Here is a 25,659-nt window from a genome sequence, read left to right on the forward strand (position 1 = left end):
ATTCTTTTTTTTTCTATCGTAATCAAATCATATTCTTGATTATTTTCTCTATTCTTGTTACTATGGCAATTTGGGATAACCATGTGCACACCGTGTAGTATAGTTATTTATTTATTTATTTTGATTGGGAAAATTAACAGTTTATTAAAATTACAAAATTGATGAAAGAACATAAATTTTTTAAGAAAAACCATTAAGAATTTTCACATATATGTAGGTAAAAAAAGAAAAATTTAAACATTTAAAATAAAAAATAAATATAACAATCGAGTAAGATAACTAGAAAAATCAAAAAAAAATAGAAATAACAATATAATAAAAATAATAAGAATAATAAAACGATAGCAGTATGATAAAAATAATAATAATAAAATAATAGATAATAAAAACAATAATATAATAAAAATTCATAATCACAATTATAAATTTTCAATAAAGTTAATCATCGAAAATCAAATTTGCAACAATCACTCTAGCTTGTAGTATATCATAAATAAGTCAAAAATACAAATTGTAGAAATGAGTGTGTAAGTAGTTACATATATCTACATATATATGTATTTTCGTGATATATATTAAATATCAACTATTTTAATAATAAATAAAATTTTATAATTTTTTATCATATGTATTAAAACTATTCGGAGCACGGAGTGGAGTTGGAGCAAGTACTGAGGTGTCGGAGCGGTGCGACTCAAAAAAGTGGTTGCTCCAGATCTCTGAATTAAAAACATTGTTTTTAACCAAAAGTACATTTACGAAGTTTATAATCGATATTAAATATCTAGAATTTTGTTTACTTGTATATTTAAATTTTTTCGCTTACATACTTTCGATGAATAATACGCATTTTCCGAGTTTATATAAATGAATCCGATTCTTAAAACACGTATTTATTAGTTGCCGATTCGGGATAAAGTTTGAAGTTATTAATAAAATAAAGGCGTGACGAGACTTTTCTTAAAAAGTCCGAGTGAAAATGCTATTTAATTCCGTAAATTACTGTTTACAGTCAACACAAAATCGAATGAAATATAATTTACATAATTTTGATAAAATTTGAATTTAAATACAGTGAAATATGGCGTCGACGTGAAATGACGACACATGGTTAATTGGCTTAAGTTCAGTGAGCCGGAGATAAGCTATCGAGATGGCGCTCGAATTGAAACGGCACAGATCGCGATCGCAACCATTCAAGAACTGGTGTATCATTATGAGAGCTCGTCTATGTTTGGATAACAATTGAATACGAATTTTCCGAAGTTCAAAATGGAGGTGCGAGTGCGCGTCGCCACTATCCTGCTGCTGCTAGTGACGGTTGGGATCGTCGACTCCGCCAGGATTCTCGGATTCTTTCCCACAGATACACAAAGTCACTACATGGTGTACAGCAGACTGATGAAGACATTGGCTTCACGAGGGCATCAAGTCACCGTCGTCAGTCTTTTTCCAGAGGTGAGGAGCTCTATAAATAAATAAGCATTTAGAAATTCTTTCTACAAATGTTTGCTCTTATTGGGAAATTATCTGTATGTACTAGATTTGTTTGAATTTCAATATTGATTACAAATTCATAGCGAATTTGGTGATCTGTTCCATTTTGACTGTACGATTTTTTGAATTCAATTATTAATCTTTTTTTTTAAATAAAATTCTGTAACAAGTGAATGCGTATAATGAAGCATCATACTAATATTATGTTTATTTAAATTTTCATGATTTAGAGAGAGATTTTTAGAGGTTTTTTGAATATATCGAATTTTAAAATTACTAAATTAAAATTGACTAAAAACAAATTATAGACGAATGTACATGTATGTGAAGATAATGTTAAAATTAGTATCGTAACATATCGCATGATATAATTTTGTGATTTAACAAGCAATTTAAAAATCAATACTGACAGATTAAAAGATAAAACGATTTCGTACCAATTTTTCAATTGTTCATAAAAACTGTATTTTCACCTTACAAAGGTGTATTTTTTTAAAAATCATATTAGATAGATTTAAAATATATAGAAAACAAATATGTACACGTACAATGTAGCTTTATTGATGACCATTAATTGTAAGCATTTTTAATGGAAGAAAATATGTCCCTATTATTAGTTGGAATCATGGTGAAAAATTCAAACAAAATTTAGCAAACATAAGTATTTAATGGTAAACGGATTATTCCGCAAAAAGCGATATAGCCCATGTCACTAAAATCTCGATCACGCGAGTTCTCGTTATTACAATATTTGGCGTGCGTAACTTACTTTCGATTGATGGAGTTTTTAGGTGCCGGATGTGCCGCAAAAAGTGCGCGAGATCACTTTTTGCGGAATAATCACCGAACCGTATTTAATGAGGGGGGGGGGGGTCAAACAGATGAAAATATTTATATTGCGAATTCATTATAAAAAATAATTTAAGCAAAAAATCCAGATTTCCTCTCTTATTATAAAACTCTTGAATTATTTTGGATAATTTCTATTATTTTTGGGGAGGGCTAGAACCCCTACCCTCCGCTGAGTGTGTCACTGCATATGTAAATGAAATATAAATTATGCAACACTTTATTAAATGAATATTATGTAGTTGATTTATCAAATTAACAGATTAGTTTTTCCAAACATTGTATATTGTACTGTGTAGATGTCACATTTATTGAAAAATAAACTGGGCATTCAATTTGTTGCCCAAGAAAAATATTAGACGTGTCCATAACTTTTTGTATATGGTATGTTTATGTTGTATATACTTGAGGATAATTAGGAGTATCAGTTTTAGCTTAGTGCTACATATCCATAAAAACATCTTAAGGAAAAAGTTGAAATTTCTCAAGAATGCAATTATCAATACTTCGTATATAAATAAACAACATGTATGCATGTATGTACATACACACATGTGCATATATTAGCATCAACACGAATCAAATAATTTAACAATCAGACTCAATTGAACACTAAATGATCTTCAATTTATCAATTTAGAAATTGTACTAAGGACAAAATAGAGCTCACCTGTCAAAAGGCATTCCTTCCAACTTGAATAAGTGGACAGTATTCATCTTTTAATGTATAATTTAAGCTTTGCATGCAATGCATAATTTAATCAAACATTTTATTTTTTCAGACTACGAACATAGAAAATTTGAATGACATAGGTTTAAACGGATCTTACATTATTCCAACGATGACTTTTGAACAGTTAATAGACATGACAGAGTTCACAAACGAAAGAGACATAATAGATCTATGCCTCAAAGCATGCGAAACAGTTTTGACACACCCAGCCACTGTAGAAGTCCTTCAACAAGACTTTGATTTGTTCATAACAGAAGTATTCGGATCCGATTGTTTTCTTTCAATAGGCCATAAGCTTGGTACGCCAACTGTGGGAATTATAACGAGTGTCCTTTTACCCTGGATGAGCGACATGATAGGCACTCCAGATAATCCTTCATATATACCTGGGTATTTTTACTGGTTTTCTCAACACATGACATTCTATGAAAGAATGTACAACTCATTAACAAATTTCGGAATGAAATTATACTACAATATGTACTCTGTTGAACCATCACAAATAATAGCTGAAAAAGCGTTCGGCTCACTGCCATCGCTGAAACGACTTTCGCAAAATTATAGTCTTTTATTAACCAATACACACAATAGTATAAATCCTGTAAGACCATTGGTTCCGCAAGTTATTGAAATTGGAGGAATGCACATTCCAAAACAACTAGGAAAATTACCTACAGTAAGTAAGAACTTCTCATATATTTTGATTTAAAAAAAAATGAATTACAATTGAAAAAATTTTAGGATTTGGAAACCTATCTCAATAAATCGACTAATGGTGTTATTTACTTCAGCCTTGGATCAATAGCTCAAGTAGAAACTATGAAAAAAGAAAAAATAGATGCCTTAATTCAAATTTTAGGTTCTTTAAAACAAAATGTTCTTTGGAAAGTTGATGCCAGCTCGTTGAAAAAAATTCCTTCAAATATTAAAACAGTATTATGGTCACCGCAATTGGAAGTACTTTGTAAGTACATATTATTACCAATAAGTATTTTAGTTTCAATGTTGTATCTAATTTTTAAAGTGTAAAATATATATACATAAATCAATTTCTAAATTTATTTAAAAGATAAAAATTTCACGTATTGAACGAAATAGAAAATTAATAATTTGCAAAGCAAAGAACTAATGGATTATTTCATTTATAACTATCATTGTGATAAAACCTGATTGCAGGTCACCCAAATATAAAGTTATTCATAGGTCATGGTGGATTATTAGGATTGCAAGAAGCGATATACTGCGGTGTTCCAATGTTGGGAATACCAGTTTTTGCAGACCAGGCACATAACTTGGCCCAAGCCACAAGGAAAGGAATGGCCAAAATGTTAGACTACAAATACTTGAATAAAAAGTCATTTCAAAAAGTATTGAATGAAATGCTAACAGATAAGTCGTGAGTATTATATTATCAAACCAATGAACGAACATTTTAATTATTTAATACAAATTTTCTCTACTTCATTTTCAGATTTTCGTCAAAAGCTAAAGAGATATCTGAATTGTTTAAAGATAGACCCCTACACCCGTTAGATAAAGCTATTTACTGGTTGGAATATGCAATAAAACATAAGGGTGCATATCATTTGAAATCTCCATCATTAGAATTAGAGTGGTACCAATATTATCTTTTTGATGTGATTATTTTCGTAATATTTTCGATTTTGATAATTATTGCAATGATTTTGATGATTTTAAAGTATATTTATAGTTATTTTTGTAAAAATAAAGATCTTACACAAAAAGAACAAAAGAAAGACTGAAGGATCATATAAACATGTACATAAACTAAAACTAAATGTAAAATTTTCTTTTAAAAATTAAATTACATATGTATTATCATACATAATGCATCATTAATGTACCTAGATATAGTTGATAACTATGCCTAGTCAAGATGAGAGTAATGTACTCGAATGTCACCACATTAAACGGTTTTATATAATTACTCAATATCTACTGAGGCTAACTGTGACAACTACATATTATATGTTATTTACCTCATGACTCCATGTAAGCAGCAGTTTTTTGCCAGATTCACGAATAATAAATAATAAAAAAGCAACTCTTGCATTATTCATGAAATAAGCATTATTTTCCCCATTGTCACGAATTTGATGTAACAGGCATGTTTATATGAATGTAAATAGTGAAAAAATGTGCGTATTATACATACAATACAATGGATGGGAATATCTTGATCAAAATTTGTGTAAATGCCGTAGTATCAATTAAAATAATTTTTCAATTATAGAAAAAAATGCTTATAAAATTATTATTTTTTTTTTAAATTAAAAGGTATTACTATAATAATGTTACTTGAGAAAAGAAAATAAAAACCTGATATTACAAAAATATTATTTTATTTTAAATTGCGATTTAAAAGTAAAAATGTAAATGACAAACAAAATTAAATAACAGAAAGAGATATTTCCGCAAATGCATTTAATTACAAATTGATTTTTATTAAATATCAGAAACAAATATTTAGCTACATACAATAATTATGCATCTAAATTAACTATAACATATTTGTATACATCTTTAAAGTTGTTTATGCATATATGTAAATCTTTTTTATGAATTCAGATCATTCCATTAAAACTGAAAGTTTGGAACACACGCACACATATAGAATGGTGGTATCATTGCGTAAATTAAAAATAATACAAAATTATTAGAAATAGTAAGGACATTAATTATTCTATTCATAAATTCATCTAGTCAAATTTTAAAATACAAATAAACAGCACAATCAATGGTGGTGATGTCCACCTTGACAGCATTGGTGTGAGGATGCTGTCAAGAGATCGGCAGCTCTCACCGCAGGCTTGCTGGGCGCAGGCACAGTTCGATTCATCTTCGGATTATGTTTACTCAATATTTCATATGGTATTTTTTCTTCTTCATCCGGATTGGTTTCGTCTGTTGAGTATCTACATTGGTGGTCAAATAAGCAATTATTAAATACATTCACATATATGTACATAAGTTACTTACCTATGACTATTAAAATGTTTTTGCTTTTTTTCAAGAACATACCTGAGTGCTTTGAAGAAACATATTGAAGGTTTGTTGTTAAGTAGGACGGTAAGTATAACTTTTCGCATCTGGTTTGTGAAAGCAATGAGCTCTAAGGTATGCAGAAGAAAGCTTCCCAAGCCTCGGCGTTGTGCCCATGGTTCCAGTTGTAGTTCATAGCTGAAACATAAATTGAATTTATATTAATTATATGTATGTAAGTATGATGCTTTCTATTAAACAACGTAAAAATAAATGAAGTAGGGAAAAAATTACAGTCAATTCCTATTACATACATAGTACTATTATACAAATGAAGAAAGAACAGATAAATAGATGTGTAATTATAAAATAATAGAAATTCCTATTTATCTATCATAAAAGACAAACAAAAAAATGACATGCATGCATGAGACATTATACGTATGATGCAAGATTATATAATGAATGATATATTCATATTTCACTACTAAATATTACATCATGTAATTGAAGTGTCTCTTTATAAAATTGTAAAACACGTATGATTTATACTACCACCTATATAAAACAGATCTAATATATAATTTCGAAAGAGACTTTGTATATATATATATGTATGTATTGTTCGTTTGTAACTTTGTAAACATGTCAAAATTTCCATGACGACATGGGGACGGGCCTTCAGCCCCGGGGTGCAGGCGCCGGATTCTGGTATACATATAATTTCGAAAGAGACTTAGTATATATGTTTGTTTGTTCGTGACAGTCTAGAGAAATGTTATAATAATAGAAGTGGCTTTAGGCGTTATATTGTTGTCAATCGACGATTGTCCACAGACATTCCTAAATAATTTTAGCATCAGTCGTATTTGATACTTGGTGGTCGACGTATGTCCGATAAAAATTTTTCTGGGCAAGTGCATCGTTAAAAATTGCACGATGCATTCAAAAACACATAATAAACAACATGGGATACATTTTTATAAGTAAATAGTGTTGTACCCATTGAAATTTCAACGGGTGGTTTCGGAAACATATTGATACATGATTAAAAATAAAGTTACAATACGTATAGTAATAATTAATCGGAAGCGGAACTAAAACAGAAATCGGGAATCGGAATTGAAATAGGAACTGAAAATGGAGTCCGTATCTGAAACAAAAGGGAATCCAAAATCGGAAATCAAAAAGGTATCAGGATCTAGAACTGAAACACCCCAGCCGCCGCCACCCCGCGCCCTTGCGGCCACCCCGGGGTTATCGCCCCGAGACTACTGCAAATCGAAATCAAAACGGGTGGTTTCGGAAAGGAATTGATACACGAATTAGAAATTACGAATTACGAAGTGGTACGCCCCTCACTTCCCATTCTGAAATCAAATCGAAATCAAATACGAAATGAAAATCGAAATCGCATTGAAAATCGATTCACTCGATCACCACCATCCGCGACAGCCGACTACCGAACGCTGACGACTGCCGAAAATGCGCGATTACGTACCGAATACTCGGCTGTGATTGGTTCCCCATTCTTGTCCACTATTGATCATTTAAGTAACATATTATTCAATTAACATCGTATATGAAAGTTTTCATGAAAGCGTCATGGCGACAACTAGCATTCAGCAATAGCATACGCATACGCGTAGAATATTGCGTAGTTATGGAAACGGTACGCGTGTATTGAAACAATAAATGTATTCCAAAGGGCGCTTCTACTATTATAACATTTCTCTGTAAGTCAATTCAATAAAAAAAAACAAATGAATATTCCAATAAATTTATATAAAATAAAGCTATTCAAACAAATTTAATATAATGTTTCCTATAAGATTAGTCATGTTTAAGCGGTTTATATTACAAATACCGAGCGAAGCCGGGTAAAACCACTAGTATATTATACATACAATAGAACCTCGATTATTTACATAAACAATTTTTTTTAACATATATATAAAACTATGTATGTGTGCATATTTTAACATACATATGAAAGTGTCCATAAGTCTGAGGATGGCAACTTTGTGTAAAGTTGTGAAAAAATCACGAAATAAAGAAATCGAAGGCCATGTGATTAATTCAAAAACGATCATCTGAACCTTATCAATCCACATTTAGTCTGAAATCTCACTCAAACTACCGTCTGCAGGACATATTCTGGTTTGTGGCCGTATTTTATCTAGCCCTCAACCGATTTCCAAATTGCAATAACCTGGTTTAGCCTGATCTTATTTACTTTATTTTAAATATCCCTATGTGGTCCTCGTCCTAAAAAGTTTAGAGGTCCCTATTCTGAATAGTACAAATCTACTGTATTCTTTGAGATAAATTAATAAACTATATATTTTAGCAAATAATTTTCGTTTATCTTAGCAAGAGTGCAAGCCTTGAACGTGTTGTGATATAACAAATGAAAAAAAAAGTAATTTTAACACGCTTACGTATTGAATAAATTGGAACAAGGAAGTGAAACATATGCAATAACATATATTAACCTTGTAAAAGTCAGCAAAGATTCTCTTATTATTGCGTAATGTATGTATGATAGAATAAATGAAAAAAAATATCATATCAATGAATATTTTCTGTTTAATTTTTATCATATAACAAATGACCTTTTCTTTGGTTGAAGAATCTGTGTATCAAATTTAGTTAGTCAATCAATTGACAGGTCATTTGATTCTTTTACATGTAGTATGTAGTTTCTACGAACGATAAACTCCAAAGTACAAGATTACATTACCGAAATGACGCAGTAATAAATAGTAAAATTCTGGTTTTGATATCGGCGCGTGCTTTCACTATCTACAATCTGGGGGTGTTAGGGTCGAGTTCCAATTTGAGTGAGCGACGATAACAATAAACTCTAGACGGCATCCGCTACTCGATAACGAATCATCAGTTATTGCCACCGAACACTTCTTCCGTAAAATTCAAACACTCATGGACCTATTTTGTAAGCAGAAATATATGCCAATGTCATGCAATAGTCAAACTAGAACAGATAATGTGGTCAACTTTGATCCTACATATATTGAAATGGCCAGATTTGGATGAGCTTCTTCAAAGATGAATTGATCTTTAGGTCAAAGGCTAGGAGAATTTTATAATTTATTTAATTGAGAGGTCGATGACAGTACAGTATATAACAGTATGAACGCATCTCGATTTTTGCTTAAGTTACACATCTAAGGCCATTGGAGACATTGAACTCGGACAACGTGTTTATAGATAATTTTAGGTAGTATGTAGTAAGTTTGACAGAAATATGTATGTTTAATTTATTTTACGATTTCTATAAGAAAAATGATAACCTCAATAAATGCTAAGAGCTTTGCAAAAAAAAAAAATTATCAGCTTACTTCTGTCTAGTTACACAGCACAACAAACTAAATATTGAAACTAATTATAAGAGCAATTAATTGATATTATCTTGAAATCATGTAAAAACAACATGCTCAGAACATTAAAATCATATTTGTAAATTCAAATTATGTAATAGATAAAGTTTTACATGTGTATATATATGTACATAAAATGAAAATGAAAAATTATTGTACACATATTATACATCGTATGTACATAAGGATCAAACTTAAAAGAATTAATGGAAATTGGTGATTTTTGATAATAAAATATTAATTAAGTGAATTTGGGAATTTCCAGTTCTTTTGATTTTTAATCAATAACGTATAATAGAATTTGTATGGCAAAAATTACACATAATCACTCTGAAGGATTGTAATGAGTCACTAAATATTTTTTGTAAAAATTTACACGGTTTTTCCAAATAGAGATCATAAAACTCCCTCCCCCCCCATTTCCTACTTAAATTAATGTAATGAATTTTTAATCACCTTCAAAATATATAACATGCATTCTTGGAGAGTTTATTTCAACTGTCAAGTTTTAGAAATTGCTCTAAGAATCATATTCTAAGACGATTTTAGCCGCACTTATCGGTTTTATTAACTTTTATTTTCAAAAAAAACTTTTTTAAAAAGCATTAATTTTCAGAATATCAGTTAAGATGAGTATTTATAAGATTTTATCAGATCACAATTCCGATCCAAAGTTAAACCATTAAAAATTATTTTATTTTATCAAATTAAGACGCAAGAATACCAGGATAAGATTTAATGCTTTTGTCATTCATTCAATATATCATGCACAGTCCATTCATTGTGTTTTATCTCACTCTGTTGTAGATAATTATCACTCCCCGTTATTTTATGTGAAATCTTAATTTTAACACATGGTAAATTACTGTGCAAATTTACAATTTTCAAAACGCTTAAAAACACTAACAAGGATATCACGCATGTAAATAAAAACACGTAATTTCTAAAGACTTGTGTGAATATTACAAGTTCACGTGCTTGCCTCTTGAACGTGAAATTAACACATCATTGTAAACAAATTGTAAAACATTATTTGTAAATCATAGATAAGTAAGATTCTTAAAAGGATTTTTTTTTCTTAATAAGTGGAACTACCGCTATTTACAAAAGTACCATATTTTACTTAAAACATCAGTAAGTTTAAGGTCAGGTTCCCTTAAATATTTTAACGTACACACGGCAATACGAACCGCAAACATGTGCGAGGCGTTGTACATTCGAACGAACGTGATCGCCACAAATCAATATCACAAATAATTCTCTAATATCTAATTCATACGAATAGATTGTCGAATCACGAGAACACCACTTTCGAATTGTTTATCGCAATTTAGGATTTGAAGCATAAAATTTCTATAATAACAATTGAAAATAAATATAGTATGAAGTAATAATTCAATTGAGTATTATTACTTCAATTGAGTATTAGTATTCAAAATATACAAAGATATGCCGGAGTTCAGTTCGAGTGCAAGGTGATAAGTGCAAGTTAATAACATTAACAAATCCATATCGGTCGATCAAAAAATAGTAAACATTCTTATCAATATATATTTGTGAGAATGTGCGTGTAAATAAAATAAAAATATTTAACTTTTTGGTGGTTTAATATCGGAAGTCAAATGCAGTGTCTGAATGTAAAATCTAACTTTGACATATGTAGATCTAAAAACGTATTATAATGCTGCTCATACAGTTTTTGTGTACCAAGCGATGTGAATCACAACCAGTATGGGAGAGTGAAAACCCTATGGGCTACAGCCCTCCCGGTATAGTCCATATACATACTATTTTTGATGCCCATATGGGCTGCGGTCTACAGCTCTCCAAGTATAGTGCATTTTTGCTTGCATTTGGTCACCGGTATGGTCAACGAGCTACTACAGCCCAATTCATCTATGCAGCCCCCCACTGTGAACTCTCACAAGCCGCCACTGGTGAAAACAATATACATATGCGCAGAATTTATTTTTCAAACCCAAAAGTTAAATAGTTAAATCATTTTTTGAATAATCTTTTAATTTAATTTCTATTTTTTTTCTTATGTTAATTTGAAATTTCATGTATGATTACGTGTATGCTTTAGTTTATTACTACCAGCGGAAACCTATAATTGGTCTTTTATTATATACTTTACTATTTGTTCTGTTTTGTAATTAAGACTGTTGGTTTTCCTTAAATAAAATTAAAAAAAAAAAGAGTTTATGTATAGATGATTAAATTGGCATGATTGGGTCAAGTGTATATTTAAGTTGGTATGTTGCAAAACGCTGCGCCCAAACGACAGTTCAAGTCGGCTAAACAAGTCTAATTGCTAATAAGCTAACCTTACCGGGTGTCCCTTCAAGAATTGAATTCTAAATATGTAAATAAAAATTTACCAACTCATATAATTCGACAGCTTTAAGCAAAATATTATGTAAGGCAATACTATTGTATAATATTTTTTGTACCTGACTTGTTCCAAACGTAAATATGTATATTAAGAGAAACCCTAATTTTGTTACCATTCCTTTCTTCGATATATATATATTGAGTGTATGTATATATTGAGTGAATGCGACAATATATATCAATATATATATTGAGTGAATGCGACAGTTGCGCTTCGACCAGATAAAACGTATTTTAAATTGACAAAATTGAGGTTTCGTATTCTACTATTTTCTCCTCCAAAACTGGACCAATTTTTAAAAAAATTTCATCATCGGTATGAGAAAGATACTTTCTGTGCATCTATCGGCGTATTTTTTTTTAAATCGACCGTTAAATAAGCACGCTGGGCTCGTTTCGTGGGTGTAAAAAAGAAGCGATTTTATAGATGTTTGGCGGCTCCTAACTCATATAAAAAATAATTAATCAAAAAAATAAAACGATAGATGCACCCCAATGGTGGATATCCATAGCATATTAAAAAATAATTTCTCTAGTGCCATAATTGAGGAAGGGAGAAGTATAGTACGTTTGTATGGACAAGGCGCTGCTGTCCAGCCCTCTTAAGCATGAATATTACAGTATAAAATACAAGGGAGCTTCAGAGGTTTTGTTAATTACGTATATAGAAACAACATACATAAAAAATGTTGATAATGCAATGGCTCGTGCCATTGATCTTCCTGAACTTTGTAATTGAGACAACGCAATTCCACAATGGACTTTTGTAAACTAGTATGTTTCAAACAGAACAGGTTCGGCCCTGTCAAAGTTTATGTGTAATCGGTGTGAAGCTAGTTATCACATTGGTTGGTAATTGATACTAGTCTTAATGATCAACAGAGTAGAGTAACATATAGTATCTAAGGGGTCAAAAGATGAAACTAGATACGTGTCACTATTCCTTACTCAATTAATTGAAAAACTACATGCATGGCTACTCAGTCAAATCGAAAACGAGTCGAGTTGACGAATTTTTTTCTACTTTCATGTCCTCGTAGCGTCTGCCAAAAGTATTTGAAGATTAGTCTTCACTATAATTTTTTCAATTTACCTTCGATAAGAGCAAGGTCATGATCTCGTTATCTACTTCCTTTCAAATTTATTCTTAGGAGGAAGTAGTAGACTACAGTGAAATAGAACATAATAAAAAGTAATCCAAATAAACTTTTTGATTTGAAAACGTTAAGCAAGATAAATTCAGAGATTATCTGCGAAACGTGTGCAATTCTAAATTGTTCAGCATTAAATTCGCAATATGGAGGTCACTATCGTGAAACATTTGTAGTTCAGCGTGCCAAGTCTAACAGTGCGAAGCACCCGAACGCAATGTCAATGTTTCCGTTGGTTTGTGTGCAAACAAATCAGGGTCATATTATGAACAGGAAGATGAGCGTGGATATAAAATGCAACGTCTTTCTGCGACAAAACCAATTATGCAAAAAAATGTTGAGGATATTAGAAATAAATATTTTAATCAAAATATTTACATTATAATACTAGAGAAAACGAGTGACCTAATAAATATCGACACAAAACCAAAACAAAAACAAACGTCACTTTTTTGGCACACTTTTAAATGGTTTTAATTTAATGTATTATATATATGTTGATCCTAATTTCAGAGGCGTTAACCCAAATCGAAATCATGGTTTTATTTATTATTAAGTATAAAAATTATATAAATTGAATGAATTCGTACACTTTCTCAGATTTCGTTAAAATAAAACGCAGATGTCTAATGTTTTTGCGGAAAATCGACGATCCAGAAATCATTTCGGTTAATTCATTATTATTTCGTAAACAATTGTAATGTTTCAATTAAAGCTTATAGATAAGCGTACATGCACTTTATCATTGAATTTAATTTGAAAGAAAGCGAGACCATATCTGTATTAGACGATACGACTAGAGCAAGTTTGAAATCACTCAAATGCAAAAGGCAGTATTGAAAAATTACTTAGTAGTACGCCAATTTTAAAGAAAAATTTCAATTTAAAACACATTACGACAAACGCGTAAGCACGTTAAATTAAATTACCTGCCTGACATCCATAAATGCATAGTCATTAGCATTGCCTAAATAGATTTTCGAAACAATCAATCATTACCAGTTAGTACGAAATCCCCGATAATGATAGTAACAGTTCTCAATTGTATATTAGCTATTGCACATGACGAAGAAGATGACAAACGCATTTTGGCAAGACATGAAAATTACCGTCACGAACGGCAAATTCCCCACCACCAGACCCACAAAATATACGAGTTTCAAGTTCCAAATTGAGCATTGCAAGGGGGAAACTCGCAAGGTGTAGAGCTGATTTTCGATTAGCGTCCGCACCCTGGACCTGACGGTGACGTTGTGCAAAGCCAATCAGGAATTCCAAGATCAGATCCGTTGGTCGCTAGATCCGGTAACGACTAGTCCAGAACGATCGATAAGATCGTCAAAAGAAAAACTCTCGCAGAGCGCCAGTATCGGTCAGGCATCGGTAGAGAGAGCACACTAACATAATACCAGGTCTTTTATCGAAAGTTCTTACCTTAGGGTGGGTATGCCCTGGATGAAAGCAAAGTCTACACGAGCGCGAATCTACTTTGGTAGATAACAGTTCAGTTTGGAAGAGACGAGATAGACGTAGACATGGATATAAGGATTGGTTCTTGGATTTTGCTCTTGGTGGCTGGAAGCTTAATAACATTGACTGAAGGAGCCAACATCCTGGCTATATTTCCCACTAATACTCACAGTCACTATGTTATGTACGGAAGCGTGATGAGAGAGTTAGCTCGACGTGGACATCATGTTACTGTCGTCAACCATTTTCCTTCGGTAAGTTTTTATCATGCGCGAGCTTTTACATACAGTGTATTGAAAAAACAATGCTCGTTAATTAAGAAAATATACCATTATTTAATATACTTTTTGATGATTTCATTGATTTTAAATAATAATTGCTAATTGTATTTATATATTATTTGATTTATATTTTCCATTAAGTCTTTTTGCTCTGGTAGCAATCTAATTTTTTTTTCTTTAATTAAAATTTAATTTTATCATCTTCGAATAATAATTTTTTATGTATCAAATAAGATAAATGTTACTAGGCCGTCATATCAAAAACATTATTATTTTTTACTGGAAAAAAATAATAATTTTATAACAAAATAATGTGAAAAATTTTACGTGTACATACAAAAGTATGACATGTAAAATAACACTAATGAATAAATTCTATATGGAAGATAATGAACATGCAAATATATTAATTTCGAATACTTTTTTTCGAATCATTTTTGAGTTGAACTTATCAACTTATTAATGTGATATTGGTCAACAACTTTCTAATAATGAATTTCGATTTTATCTGTGATATTGCAATGTGGTTCACATTATTATAAATTGATTTGTGTTGCTAATTTATTTAATTTTTTTATTACAGAAAACGCTCATTCCAAATTTTGTTGATATAAGTCTGGAAGGTACTTTACCTGCATTTACAAACAACATATCGATCGACATACCGTTGGCTATGACCCCATTGGAAAATCACTTTGACATTATATCAGACAGTTATCAATCATGCCAAGTGGGACTGAAGCATCCTCAAGTTTTAGAATTAATACAACCAAATCATAAATTTGATCTTTTCATAACTGAAATATTTGGCTCCGAGTGTTATCTAGCAATAGCACATAAGCTCGGGATACCATCAGTGGGCATGATATCGAGCGTAACTTTACCTTGGGTCAATGACATGGTGGGAAATCCAGACAACCCATCCTATGTACCACTTTACTTCTTCCCGTTGACTCAATGGATGAATTTTTACCAACGGTTGTATAACACCGTAATGACTGTAGTGATCAAAGTGACTTATGAGATTTTGTCTAATTGGGAAGCGCAAAAAATAGTTGAGAATGTTTTGGGTCCTGTTCCATCTATTTCAAGCTTGGCTAAAAATTTCAGTGTGATTTTAACGAACAGTCACTTCAGTATAAATCAAGTACGGCCGTTTGTGCCACAAATTATAGAAGTAGGAGGACTTCACATTAAAAAACAAGGAATATTACCAAAAGTGCGTTCAAATATTTCAAATAAAAAATCAGTGTTGTTTTCAATTTCAAGTTTTCTTTAAACATATCATTAATAATTTTTAGGACATAAAATTATTCCTCGACGAATCATCTCACGGAGTAATATACTTTAGTTTCGGATCAATGCTTCGTGTTGAATCAATACCTAGAGAGAAACTACAACAGATTATAGATGTTCTAGGCAGTCTCAAACAAAGGGTATTATGGAAAGTTAATGCAACAAATTTACCAGATTTACCGAACAATATCAAGACTGGATTGTGGATGCCACAGTTGGAAATTTTATGTAAGCCGGCAATCTTTAGAATATGCATATTTAACATACTGATATAAATAAGAAGATAAATCATTTTGATATTCATTTATAGGCCATCCAGCGACGAAGCTTTTCATAAGTCACGGTGGACTTCTTGGCAGTCAAGAGACAATCCATTGCGGTGTACCAATATTAGGTGTACCTTTATTTGCTGACCAAGCGCTTAATTTGGGGGAACTAAGGAAACGAGGAGTAGCCGAAGTCATTGATTATTATGATGTGAATGGCAAAACATTAAGAACAGCAATAAATAAGTTGATCAACGATACGAGGTTTGTATTTATAACGTCATATTTCCTATTTATACAATTTTACGTAATTTACTTTCATACATACGTACATAAATATGTATATTTGTAATATATGAAGTTTGTTGAATTTAAATGTATATATTTTAAGAATATCTTAACATTATACATAAACTGGTGAATACATTATGCATAGAAGTGTTTATTAAAAATGAAAAAGAAAAGAAACGACATTAATGATAAAAATTGTAAATAAATATGCATACAATTAATTAAAAGTTATTATACTCTTTATATAAGCGTTAATATATAATATAGGTTAATTACGTATATAGATAATAAGAACTGTAATATTAAAAATGTGACAACAATAAAATTAATGAAAACATCCACACCATCGCAATTTGATAAGAAATTGTGTCAGATCGCAATGCTTATGACTTTGAAAAGTACAACAAGACTATCTCATCACGCTACATTGAATTTAATAGTGAAATGCACGAAAAATAAAAATCGCCAAAATGTTATCTCCCTTATACGTTATTTTTATTTGCAATTTGTAATTTGAAATGTATCTTTTTGCAGCTATGCGAAAAATATGAATCATCTATCGCAAATTTTCAAAGACAGACCGCAGCATCCTATGGAAACAGCTGTGTACTGGCTGGAATATGTGATCAAATACAAAGGCGCTAAGCATCTTAGATCGGCAGCACTCGAACTATCGTGGTACCAATACTTGCTTTTGGACGTAATTGGATTTTTAATACTATCAAGCATCGGCGTATTCTTCATGATGAAACGTTTCTTAAAACATCTCTTTTTGAAGACTACGACGAATAAAGACGCAGAAATCAAATGCGAAAATCCAAATGTCATCAACAACAATCACATATATCAAACTGGAAATGGTTATATGAAGTCCAACGGATACACAACCATGTATCAAAACGGGTATCCAAATCACAATGGAACGATACAATTAGACAAAGTGACATACAGTGCATTTCATCCAAAAGATGAATAATTACAAAAAAATATACATAGAAAACATGCAGTGTAAGATTAAACTTGTGAAAGTGGCACAAAGTATTTTTAACAAAAAAAATCGAACCTCGAGTGTGTTAAGGAGTATATGATAAAAACAATTTTAATTTATATAAAAGTAATTTAAGTCTTACCAATACAAGACCTCATCGCCGTAATCCATATCAAAGCGAAAATGTGAAAATCCGAGATTTTTTCCTTCGGGATCTTTCGCAATCAAATACCATGCAGCTTCTTCAGTCATTTCTTCACGTTTTTTATCACCATCCCAACCCCAAGAGCATTGTTCACTCCTTGAATGTAAATAAAATAAGCTTTAATTAATTAATTACTATTTTTAATATTTATAAATACGTTCGAATTAATTTAACTACTTTAGTCACGTCAGTTACAATATTATAATTTAAGGAAATTTGTACAAATATTTTTTTATAGAAATAAATATTATATTTTTACAATTTTATATTTATAAGGTATGGAAAATATATATATAATGTTGTATATATGTATAGTCTTAGTTGTGTGTGTGCAAGCAGGATGCTAGGTCATGTAGAATCAGTTGACCTGTTCGCAGACCCACAAGTAAGGCTATGCGATAGAAATAGAGAAATCTTCACGTACCGCGCCTAAATATAATACATACATTGTAAATAACTACTTAAATAGTAAGTAAAAATAAACATTTAAAACAATAAATTACTTTGGTGTTTTAATATATGTACATATGTATAATCCATTAAAAATATATTAACGCTGGATTAGTCATACTGCTGATTTATTTGTTGTTTTATGCCAATGATAATTTAATTAAAAACCAGGGCTGTGAATTCATAGCACTTTTGAAGGGGTCAGAATTGTAAAAATTACCTATTTATTAATTCTTTTATTATTCAATAAGAGTTGGGTTTTAAATAAAAAAATGTGAATGGTTTAAAAAAAAATCCTAATACACTGAAATATACATATTAATTAATAAAATGCTAATAATTATGTTATTATTTTTTTCAAATTTTAAAGTCAACCATAAGTAATACCTTCCTTTATAAATCTCCATATTTTTAATTCTTCTTTAAATATTTTTTATCCCCTAAACCGCTCAATGGACTAGACTGAAACTTTTGCATATTTAACAGGTATAACAAATTTAAAAAACGTGTTTTTGACACTATTTGGATTCCTTAAATATAAATCTAAAAGTTGACGGTTGGCCATATCTGAATTTTTGCTATATTTTAATGATGAATATAACAAATGACTAAAACGGTTATTAATATTATATTCAACTTTTAAACAGTTCACGAACACGAGACATAGATATGGGATAATTATGATTTAAAAGCGATTTTTAAATTTAAATGGACACGCGATTAGCTCAGGATTAAAGATAGTGATACAACTTACGGTTTTCTAATGTTTCTTTCTGTTAAGTCGATTGCCCACTCAACGGTTTCAGTTGGCAATTGAGTGACCCGAGAACACGACAATAATGCTATTAGACCGCATCTCTGGTAAGAGCGAAAAGCAGTCAAAGGTGCCAATGGGTCTGTCAGAGCATTAGCACGTGCGACGGCAATTGTACCAGCTGCTATACGTTGACGTTCTTCTTTGCGTGCTAAACGCTTTTCCTTTCCTTTTTTGTTCACTATTTTACGCTGCAATGTAAATATAGAAATACTCAAGCAAAGACAATAAAACATGTAAAAAGTTAAATATGCATTATAACACAATTCCAATTAACTTTAAAATGTTACGTTGAGAATGCTACAAATTTTAGGTTATGTTTTTCTATCTACAATATAATACACACCCCCATATTAATTTTTGAGTGGTTGAGGTCAATTGAATCGGAATATCACTTAATATTATTTGCGATGTGCAAATAGGTTAATTTAATGTGTTTTCAATTCAGAAAATTCCAAAAGCAAACAAAATATGAGCGCGAAACGACAAATCAACAATAAGATATGTGACAGATGTTGTTTTGGCCAAATATAAGCGGCTATGTTAAAATCTTGATAATTCGAATTTATTGTTTGATTTGTAATGAAAAAATAAATTCATTTATGAACGACATAAATATTTTTTAAATTTTTTTATAAAAAATAATTATTTTTGGTTGAAATTATGTATAAATGAGACATTATCTCATATAAATCAAGCATTTTTCATATTCAAACGGGAAATATTATAGTGGTTGACTATTAGGATTATAATCAGTGCGAGATTTGCCTATGTACTAAATCGGTCTCCGTGACGGGCCCGAATGTGAAACGCCCGAAAACGCAAATATCGGAAGGCAAAGATCGAAAATCGATGTGCACGCGCAGAATACGGGAGGAAAAGCCTGTTCCTCTTGTTCCTGTTGTATCCTGCTCGCGCAAATTAAGTGAGTATGTACCGTTTACCATGCACCCTTTTTTTATCTTTCGTTTTCGGGCGTTTCACATTCGAGCCCGTACTAAATATGCTTCAGCCTACGGCCTCAAGATCTAGGGGGGGGGGGTGGCTTCCAAGCGAGGGGTATTAAATTAAAAATTAGATTTTACGCTCAAAAATTTGTACACATTGAAAATTTGAATGCTTTAATTGACTTAATGTATTGTTATTTTTGCACACTTAATTATATCTTTTTCGAAAAAAAGTAGGTATACAGACTCAATGCCGACAATAACTGAGAATTTACGTAAAACCAGGCAATGTCATAAACCGTTCTCCAAAGCCTAAAAAAAGCCGGACCTTTCTAATAAATTTTGGCTAATACTAATACACGTGTTGACAGAAAAAATACTCCCTAATGTCACAATGTGCTACCAAAATATATCAATATAAAATTTTAATTTAAAATCTATGAATTTAAAAGTAAAAATGTATGCTAAAATAATTTAATTTACAAATTTTCATATTTTTTCCTGTTTGAGTTTTTCCAGATTTGAGACAACAAGAAATCAGTGATACAAAATTGTTTAATCGAAGTGGCCCACACACCATAATGAATTTGAATCTGTAATTATTTAAAAAGAAAGTTCAAAGTGACTACGAGTAAAAAAATTACGAGGTTTTTTAATTTAAAGTTTAAATGCGATTGATCAATTTTTTGGTATTGCTCAATAAGTTAATTTTAAGATTATAATATTATTGTCACATATAATACAACGTTTAATAGTATTGAGTGATATTTGTGTTTGGTTTTGTGTTGCTCATCTGTTTATTGAAATTTCAAGAATATCTTTAGTAAAAATGTCAAAGAATCAGAAAAAAAATCATTCGTGGAATAAGACAAATATTGAAATATCATCTTGCATCCATCATAAACATGTAATAAATAAGCACGAGAATAAGGAAAATCAAATCAATATTGTGCAAAAAAATCAAAAGAAGAAAATACCATTGAAAAATCAAATTAATAATAAAGAATATAACAATGATGTATTTGAAGATTGTTTAGCAAAAAAAATAGTCAGAAAACCTTTAAATGATATATGTCATAAAGAGTTTAATATTCACAAAATTAAAAAAGAATCAGTTGTAGAAAATGATAAGTATGTTTATGAACGATTTAAACCTCAAAAATTTATTGATAAAGAAGGAGTATCCAACTTGCCAGATATTCCAGAAGAACGCTTTAGGGAAATCGATGAGTCTTTAAATCCACTACTCCAACACATCTACGAGGATTTAAATCCTGTTATAGATAAACCAGAACGCATAACGACCCAGCGTCATTATGACACCTTAAATATGACTGATCTTTCTTTGGAGCTTAAAAGTGATGAAAGTTTTTTCTTTGAAGACTTAAGTGGTGATTCAAAATTAAAACTATCTGTTACGGATCCTTTTCTTGCAGCAAACTGGGATACTTTTAATATTGCAAAACAAGTATGCACACCGGCTAATTCATTTGTTCCACAAACACAAATAAAGGCTATTAAAGAAATACGGAAGGCATTTCTGAAGGCAAATAATTTGGACGTAAATGATATAGAACTGGAGCAATCGGCTTCAAAAAAAATTGAGTTAAATAGCAATAGTACATCTAAACTAAAAATTAACGACAAAAAACAAAATGAAATGAAAAGAAGACATTTGTATGTTTTAGCCGGAGCAGTTAATTTAGATTCGCAAGAAAATTTTGGTATGTATTTTTATATATTTTATGTTCATTGATTATCTATAACTTTTATATAAATGATTTCAGACGCTTTATAAATTTTATTTTCCCAGTGTATCATTCTGTTTTATATTCAACGCCATATTTAAATTATATATGTGCATATCAATGCAGAATAGAGAGTAAAAATAGGCTTACAAATACCTTTCTAAAAAAATTCAGTGTTACTAATCTAAATAGATCAATCGTCATTAATTGGTTAATAAAACTTCAGGTAATATAATATAATTCAGTTTATACATACACTACCAATACTGTCAAAATAATTACCATATTTTTCAAATATGCGTATTTGTAAATACAAAATAGCATTGACTTTTTAAAATAAATTAACAGTACGTATATTAACGAAATATTATTCAAAAACATTGCAGGCATATATGAAAACTGAACATGTTTTAATTCACACTGCTGTGAGAATGATGGATCGGACCTTAGATGTTATAGATATTCCCATTAATAAGCTACAATTAGTTGCCCTTGCTTCTTTTTGGATATCTTTGAAATTTCACGCAGTGCATCAGAAAGATGTAATTATAATTTTATGTATTTTACATTTACATTTGCTAAATTAAATTAATTCAAGTCAAAATATTAGGTGTCATGGATGGTGAAACAGTCAGATGGAGCATGTACCAGAGATCAACTTATACTAATGGAGCGTACGGTTTTTCAGGCCAACAATTTTAATGTAAATCCAATTGATCAAAGCATATATATTCACTATTATACATTTAACTTGCAAATTACTAATCCAGATGTAAGTCATTTATTATATATAATTGTTATCTTTTGTATATTTTAAATATTAATTTATAATAATATGAATTATTTTTATTTGGTACAGATTATTGCTCAATGTTCACACTATATACTGGATTGTGCTTTGTTAGATTGTCAATTTATTCACACCTTACCTTCAATGATGGCTGCAGCAGCAGTATTTACTTCTTTGTACTTATTGAACCAATACAATGAGAAGTCATGGCTGAGATTGCATATTTATAATGGGTATTTGTAATGAGATCAGCGGCGCAATCAGAATTTTAAATAGGGGTTAAATAAAAAAGAAAATCAGTATATATTCTGCAAAATGTTCAAGTTTTTGTTATTACAAATCGATATTTAGCTATATTAAGTCATAAAATTATTAATTTAACAATATTTCAAATGTGCTCTTGAACCACTCTCCTGCTTGTGCCACTGATTAAATGCACAACTTCAATGATTTATTTTGTTGCTTTTGCTATGTTAATGAAAGCTACTTTGAAATTTTCATTTTCCTGTATTTACACACAATAATAAAAGATGTTAAATTTATTTCAGATTTTACTTCCCCAAAGAATTAAATCCAATTAAAAGTAGTTTCGTGGAAATGCTGAGAGAAATGAACAATCCATTGTTTCAGTGTCGTGAACCATTTAAAAAATATTCTAGCGTAAGGTATTACGATGTAGCAAATATTGTCACGAATGCTCTTAAAAATATTGACACTCAAAGCAGTTTTTATTTCAAATTTCGGTAAAACATTTACTTCATTAACTTAATTTCATATAAACATAATAGGTAATAATATTAAATGGTTATGTGAAATATTAATTCAAATCGCATTGATTACTAGTTAATTTAATTAAGATTTTTTTTTTTATACGGGTTGTAATAAGAAGTCTGAAGTCTTGATTATTAATGTGCAATATGCACATAAAGTCCTCGTTTTGTTACCATGAAAACTTATTTTTCTAACACGAAAATTTCCAATTTATTGTCATTTTTAAGAAGGACGCATTATATTTATTAGTTAATTTTTTTACAGTAGATATTATATTAAACATTTTTTGAGAAAATTTAATTTTGTTTTTTTATGAAAAACAGATAAATAAAGTCTTCTATGGTAAAATTAGCAAAACATTACAATATAAAATTCAATATTGAATACTTATGTATGTATGGAAATTATAAAAAAGCCCTTAAATTTATTTTAAATAATTATGAATCAAAATAGAATCACCTTAATATTTTTTTGCTTTTTAAATGCTTTTTATTATTACGAAATTATGTTCACAATACATCTTATATCTATTTTAATAGCTACTGATCTACTGATCATTTTCTATTTTACAATTTAATTTAATTTGGTTAGTAATCATAGTATTATATTATTTTAATGTTAATCTACAGCATAATAGGAAAAAGAGATCAAAAACCTATTTACAATCCTTATAAATGTTCATAATACATCTAATACATAATATTAATTAAAGACTCTCTTAAGTCGAAGACCTAAAGCAGATTGTGTTTAGGTAATCTGGGTTTATACCTGAAGGGTATGGACATTTTGTTGTAATCACCGAGACTCTTCACAAGTGTGTTAGTATGGTAAATCACCTGAATATGTTTTTTAAATTATGCATGTAATGATTTGCGCCAAGTTGAAAATGTTAAGTTAAGAATGAAAATAAAGTCCTCATTTTTATTTTTTTGGTTTGTATTTTCATTATTCTCAAATTTCTGTATATTTATAGTGTATTTATAAAGAGCATTTTGAAATTTAAGACGTTATGATGCGATTGTGTGAACAACGATTGTAATTTAACTAAATACGCCAATTGTATGTAGTGTAACTGAAGACAACGATTGTAATTTTGCTAACTTGCAAATGCAAGTTAGCAAAATTGTTTTTGATTACAATTTTTTTCCGAGAAATACTATGATTTGCGTCATGAAAATTTGTAACGCTTAAGCATTGCATGAAATTCAAAAGAGACGATGGGGAAGACACCTTATTGTTCTCTCTTGACCTCTGTCTCCCCTTTCTTTAGAATAAGGTGACCATTCGTACTGGCTTTTTCAGTACAGTACTGGTTTTTTGGGTATCTACTATCTATCCGTGAAATAAAACCAGTACACCGTAAATCGTGAAATAAAACCAGTACACTTTATGTAATAAAACTTTTTTATCTAATAAATGGATTGAAATATTTAAAGCCTTCAGTGAAAATGGTTTGGTTGAATATTGTTTATGTTAACCAGGAACCTACCGATTGACTTTTCTTTGATGAACAATATGTGGTTTAGTAATAAAGCATCACTAAATGTTGAAACTTTAAAATGTTTGCCAATCACTAAGTACCTATAATTTTAGCCAAATATATTTATTAAAAAATGTTATGTCCTGTTTGTGAATTTTAAAAAATGGTCACCTTACTTTAGAATCACTTCACTAACCTAACCTGTTTCGTGTATGGTTAATGTGACCATACGTCCCGTTTTTAAATAGCCTATTCCGCTGTCGCCAAGCACAGCTTCGGATGCCGAAATGTTCTATTTTCAGAAATAGAGCAACCCACAAAACACACACCAATAATTTGAATCATACAAACTTGAATATATAATATTTTATGTCTGCCCGGCACTGATAGAGGTTGTGATCGAGAAATCTCGTCTCGAGATTTCTCGAGAATTCTCGAGAAATTTTGATTCTCGTTTCTCGAGAATATTTTATTGTAAAATTTCGAGATTCTCATTTCTCGAGAATATTTTATTATGAAAATTCGAGATTCTCGTATCTCGAGAAATCGTTTATTAGAATCTCGAAAATATCGAGAATATTCTTAATTTATCATTACATGTTTTTGCTCAATAAACTGACTGATTTGTATACTTGTTAACTCGTAAATAATTTTGTGAAGTATTGTAATATGTATAGATGGTCAGTATTTTTATTATTTGTCCGGTAAGTTATTATTCGGTCATCATATAAGTACATATACACATGTTACAACGAAATCGCACCATTTTTAAGTTACATATACATATAGGTATACATATGTGCATGTAGGTACTAGTCATTAGTGCGAAAGTAT

At 30.2% G+C, this 25,659-nt stretch overlaps 4 protein-coding genes across 5 annotated transcripts; 3 read left to right on the forward strand and 1 right to left on the reverse strand.

Annotated features, from left to right (window-relative positions):
- The first annotated feature begins 1,071 nt into the window (after positions 1 to 1,071).
- LOC143911350 (UDP-glycosyltransferase UGT5-like) lies at positions 1,072 to 5,429 on the forward strand. The gene is made up of 5 exons (XM_077430206.1): positions 1,072 to 1,458; positions 3,129 to 3,755; positions 3,821 to 4,043; positions 4,256 to 4,475; positions 4,551 to 5,429. The coding sequence occupies exons 1-5, from the start codon at positions 1,273 to 1,275 to the stop codon at positions 4,840 to 4,842; spliced, it is 1,548 nt and encodes a 515-aa protein (XP_077286332.1). The 5' UTR covers positions 1,072 to 1,272; the 3' UTR covers positions 4,843 to 5,429.
- Naa40 (N-alpha-acetyltransferase 40) lies at positions 5,422 to 19,625 on the reverse strand. Its single transcript, XM_077430207.1, has 5 exons — positions 19,436 to 19,625; positions 19,030 to 19,280; positions 17,763 to 17,921; positions 6,122 to 6,280; positions 5,422 to 6,015 (listed from the first exon to the last, which is right to left on the reverse strand). Exons 1-5 carry the CDS (start codon positions 19,439 to 19,441, stop codon positions 5,835 to 5,837), a joined length of 756 nt encoding a protein of 251 aa, XP_077286333.1. The 5' UTR covers positions 19,442 to 19,625; the 3' UTR covers positions 5,422 to 5,834.
- LOC143911349 (UDP-glucosyltransferase 2-like) lies at positions 14,202 to 17,954 on the forward strand. Its single transcript, XM_077430205.1, has 5 exons — positions 14,202 to 14,752; positions 15,363 to 15,998; positions 16,081 to 16,303; positions 16,386 to 16,605; positions 17,167 to 17,954. The coding sequence occupies exons 1-5, from the start codon at positions 14,564 to 14,566 to the stop codon at positions 17,606 to 17,608; spliced, it is 1,710 nt and encodes a 569-aa protein (XP_077286331.1). The 5' UTR covers positions 14,202 to 14,563; the 3' UTR covers positions 17,609 to 17,954.
- On the forward strand, positions 18,145 to 24,268 carry LOC143911348 (uncharacterized). 2 transcript variants are annotated; one of them, XM_077430204.1, is made up of 8 exons: positions 18,145 to 18,293; positions 20,547 to 21,394; positions 21,473 to 21,760; positions 21,850 to 22,010; positions 22,171 to 22,326; positions 22,395 to 22,556; positions 22,644 to 22,807; positions 23,123 to 24,268. In XM_077430204.1, the coding sequence occupies exons 2-8, from the start codon at positions 20,866 to 20,868 to the stop codon at positions 23,319 to 23,321; spliced, it is 1,659 nt and encodes a 552-aa protein (XP_077286330.1). In that variant the 5' UTR covers positions 18,145 to 18,293; positions 20,547 to 20,865; the 3' UTR covers positions 23,322 to 24,268. The 2 variants fall into 2 exon arrangements, with proteins under 2 accessions (XP_077286330.1, XP_077286329.1); XM_077430203.1 differs by lacking the exon at positions 18,145 to 18,293 and having other exon boundaries at positions 20,672 to 21,760.
- The last annotated feature ends 1,391 nt before the right edge of the window (positions 24,269 to 25,659 follow it).

Source organism: Arctopsyche grandis, chromosome 4, assembly GCF_051622035.1.
Source record: "Arctopsyche grandis isolate Sample6627 chromosome 4, ASM5162203v2, whole genome shotgun sequence".
NCBI classification, from domain to species: Eukaryota; Metazoa; Arthropoda; class Insecta; order Trichoptera; family Hydropsychidae; genus Arctopsyche; species Arctopsyche grandis.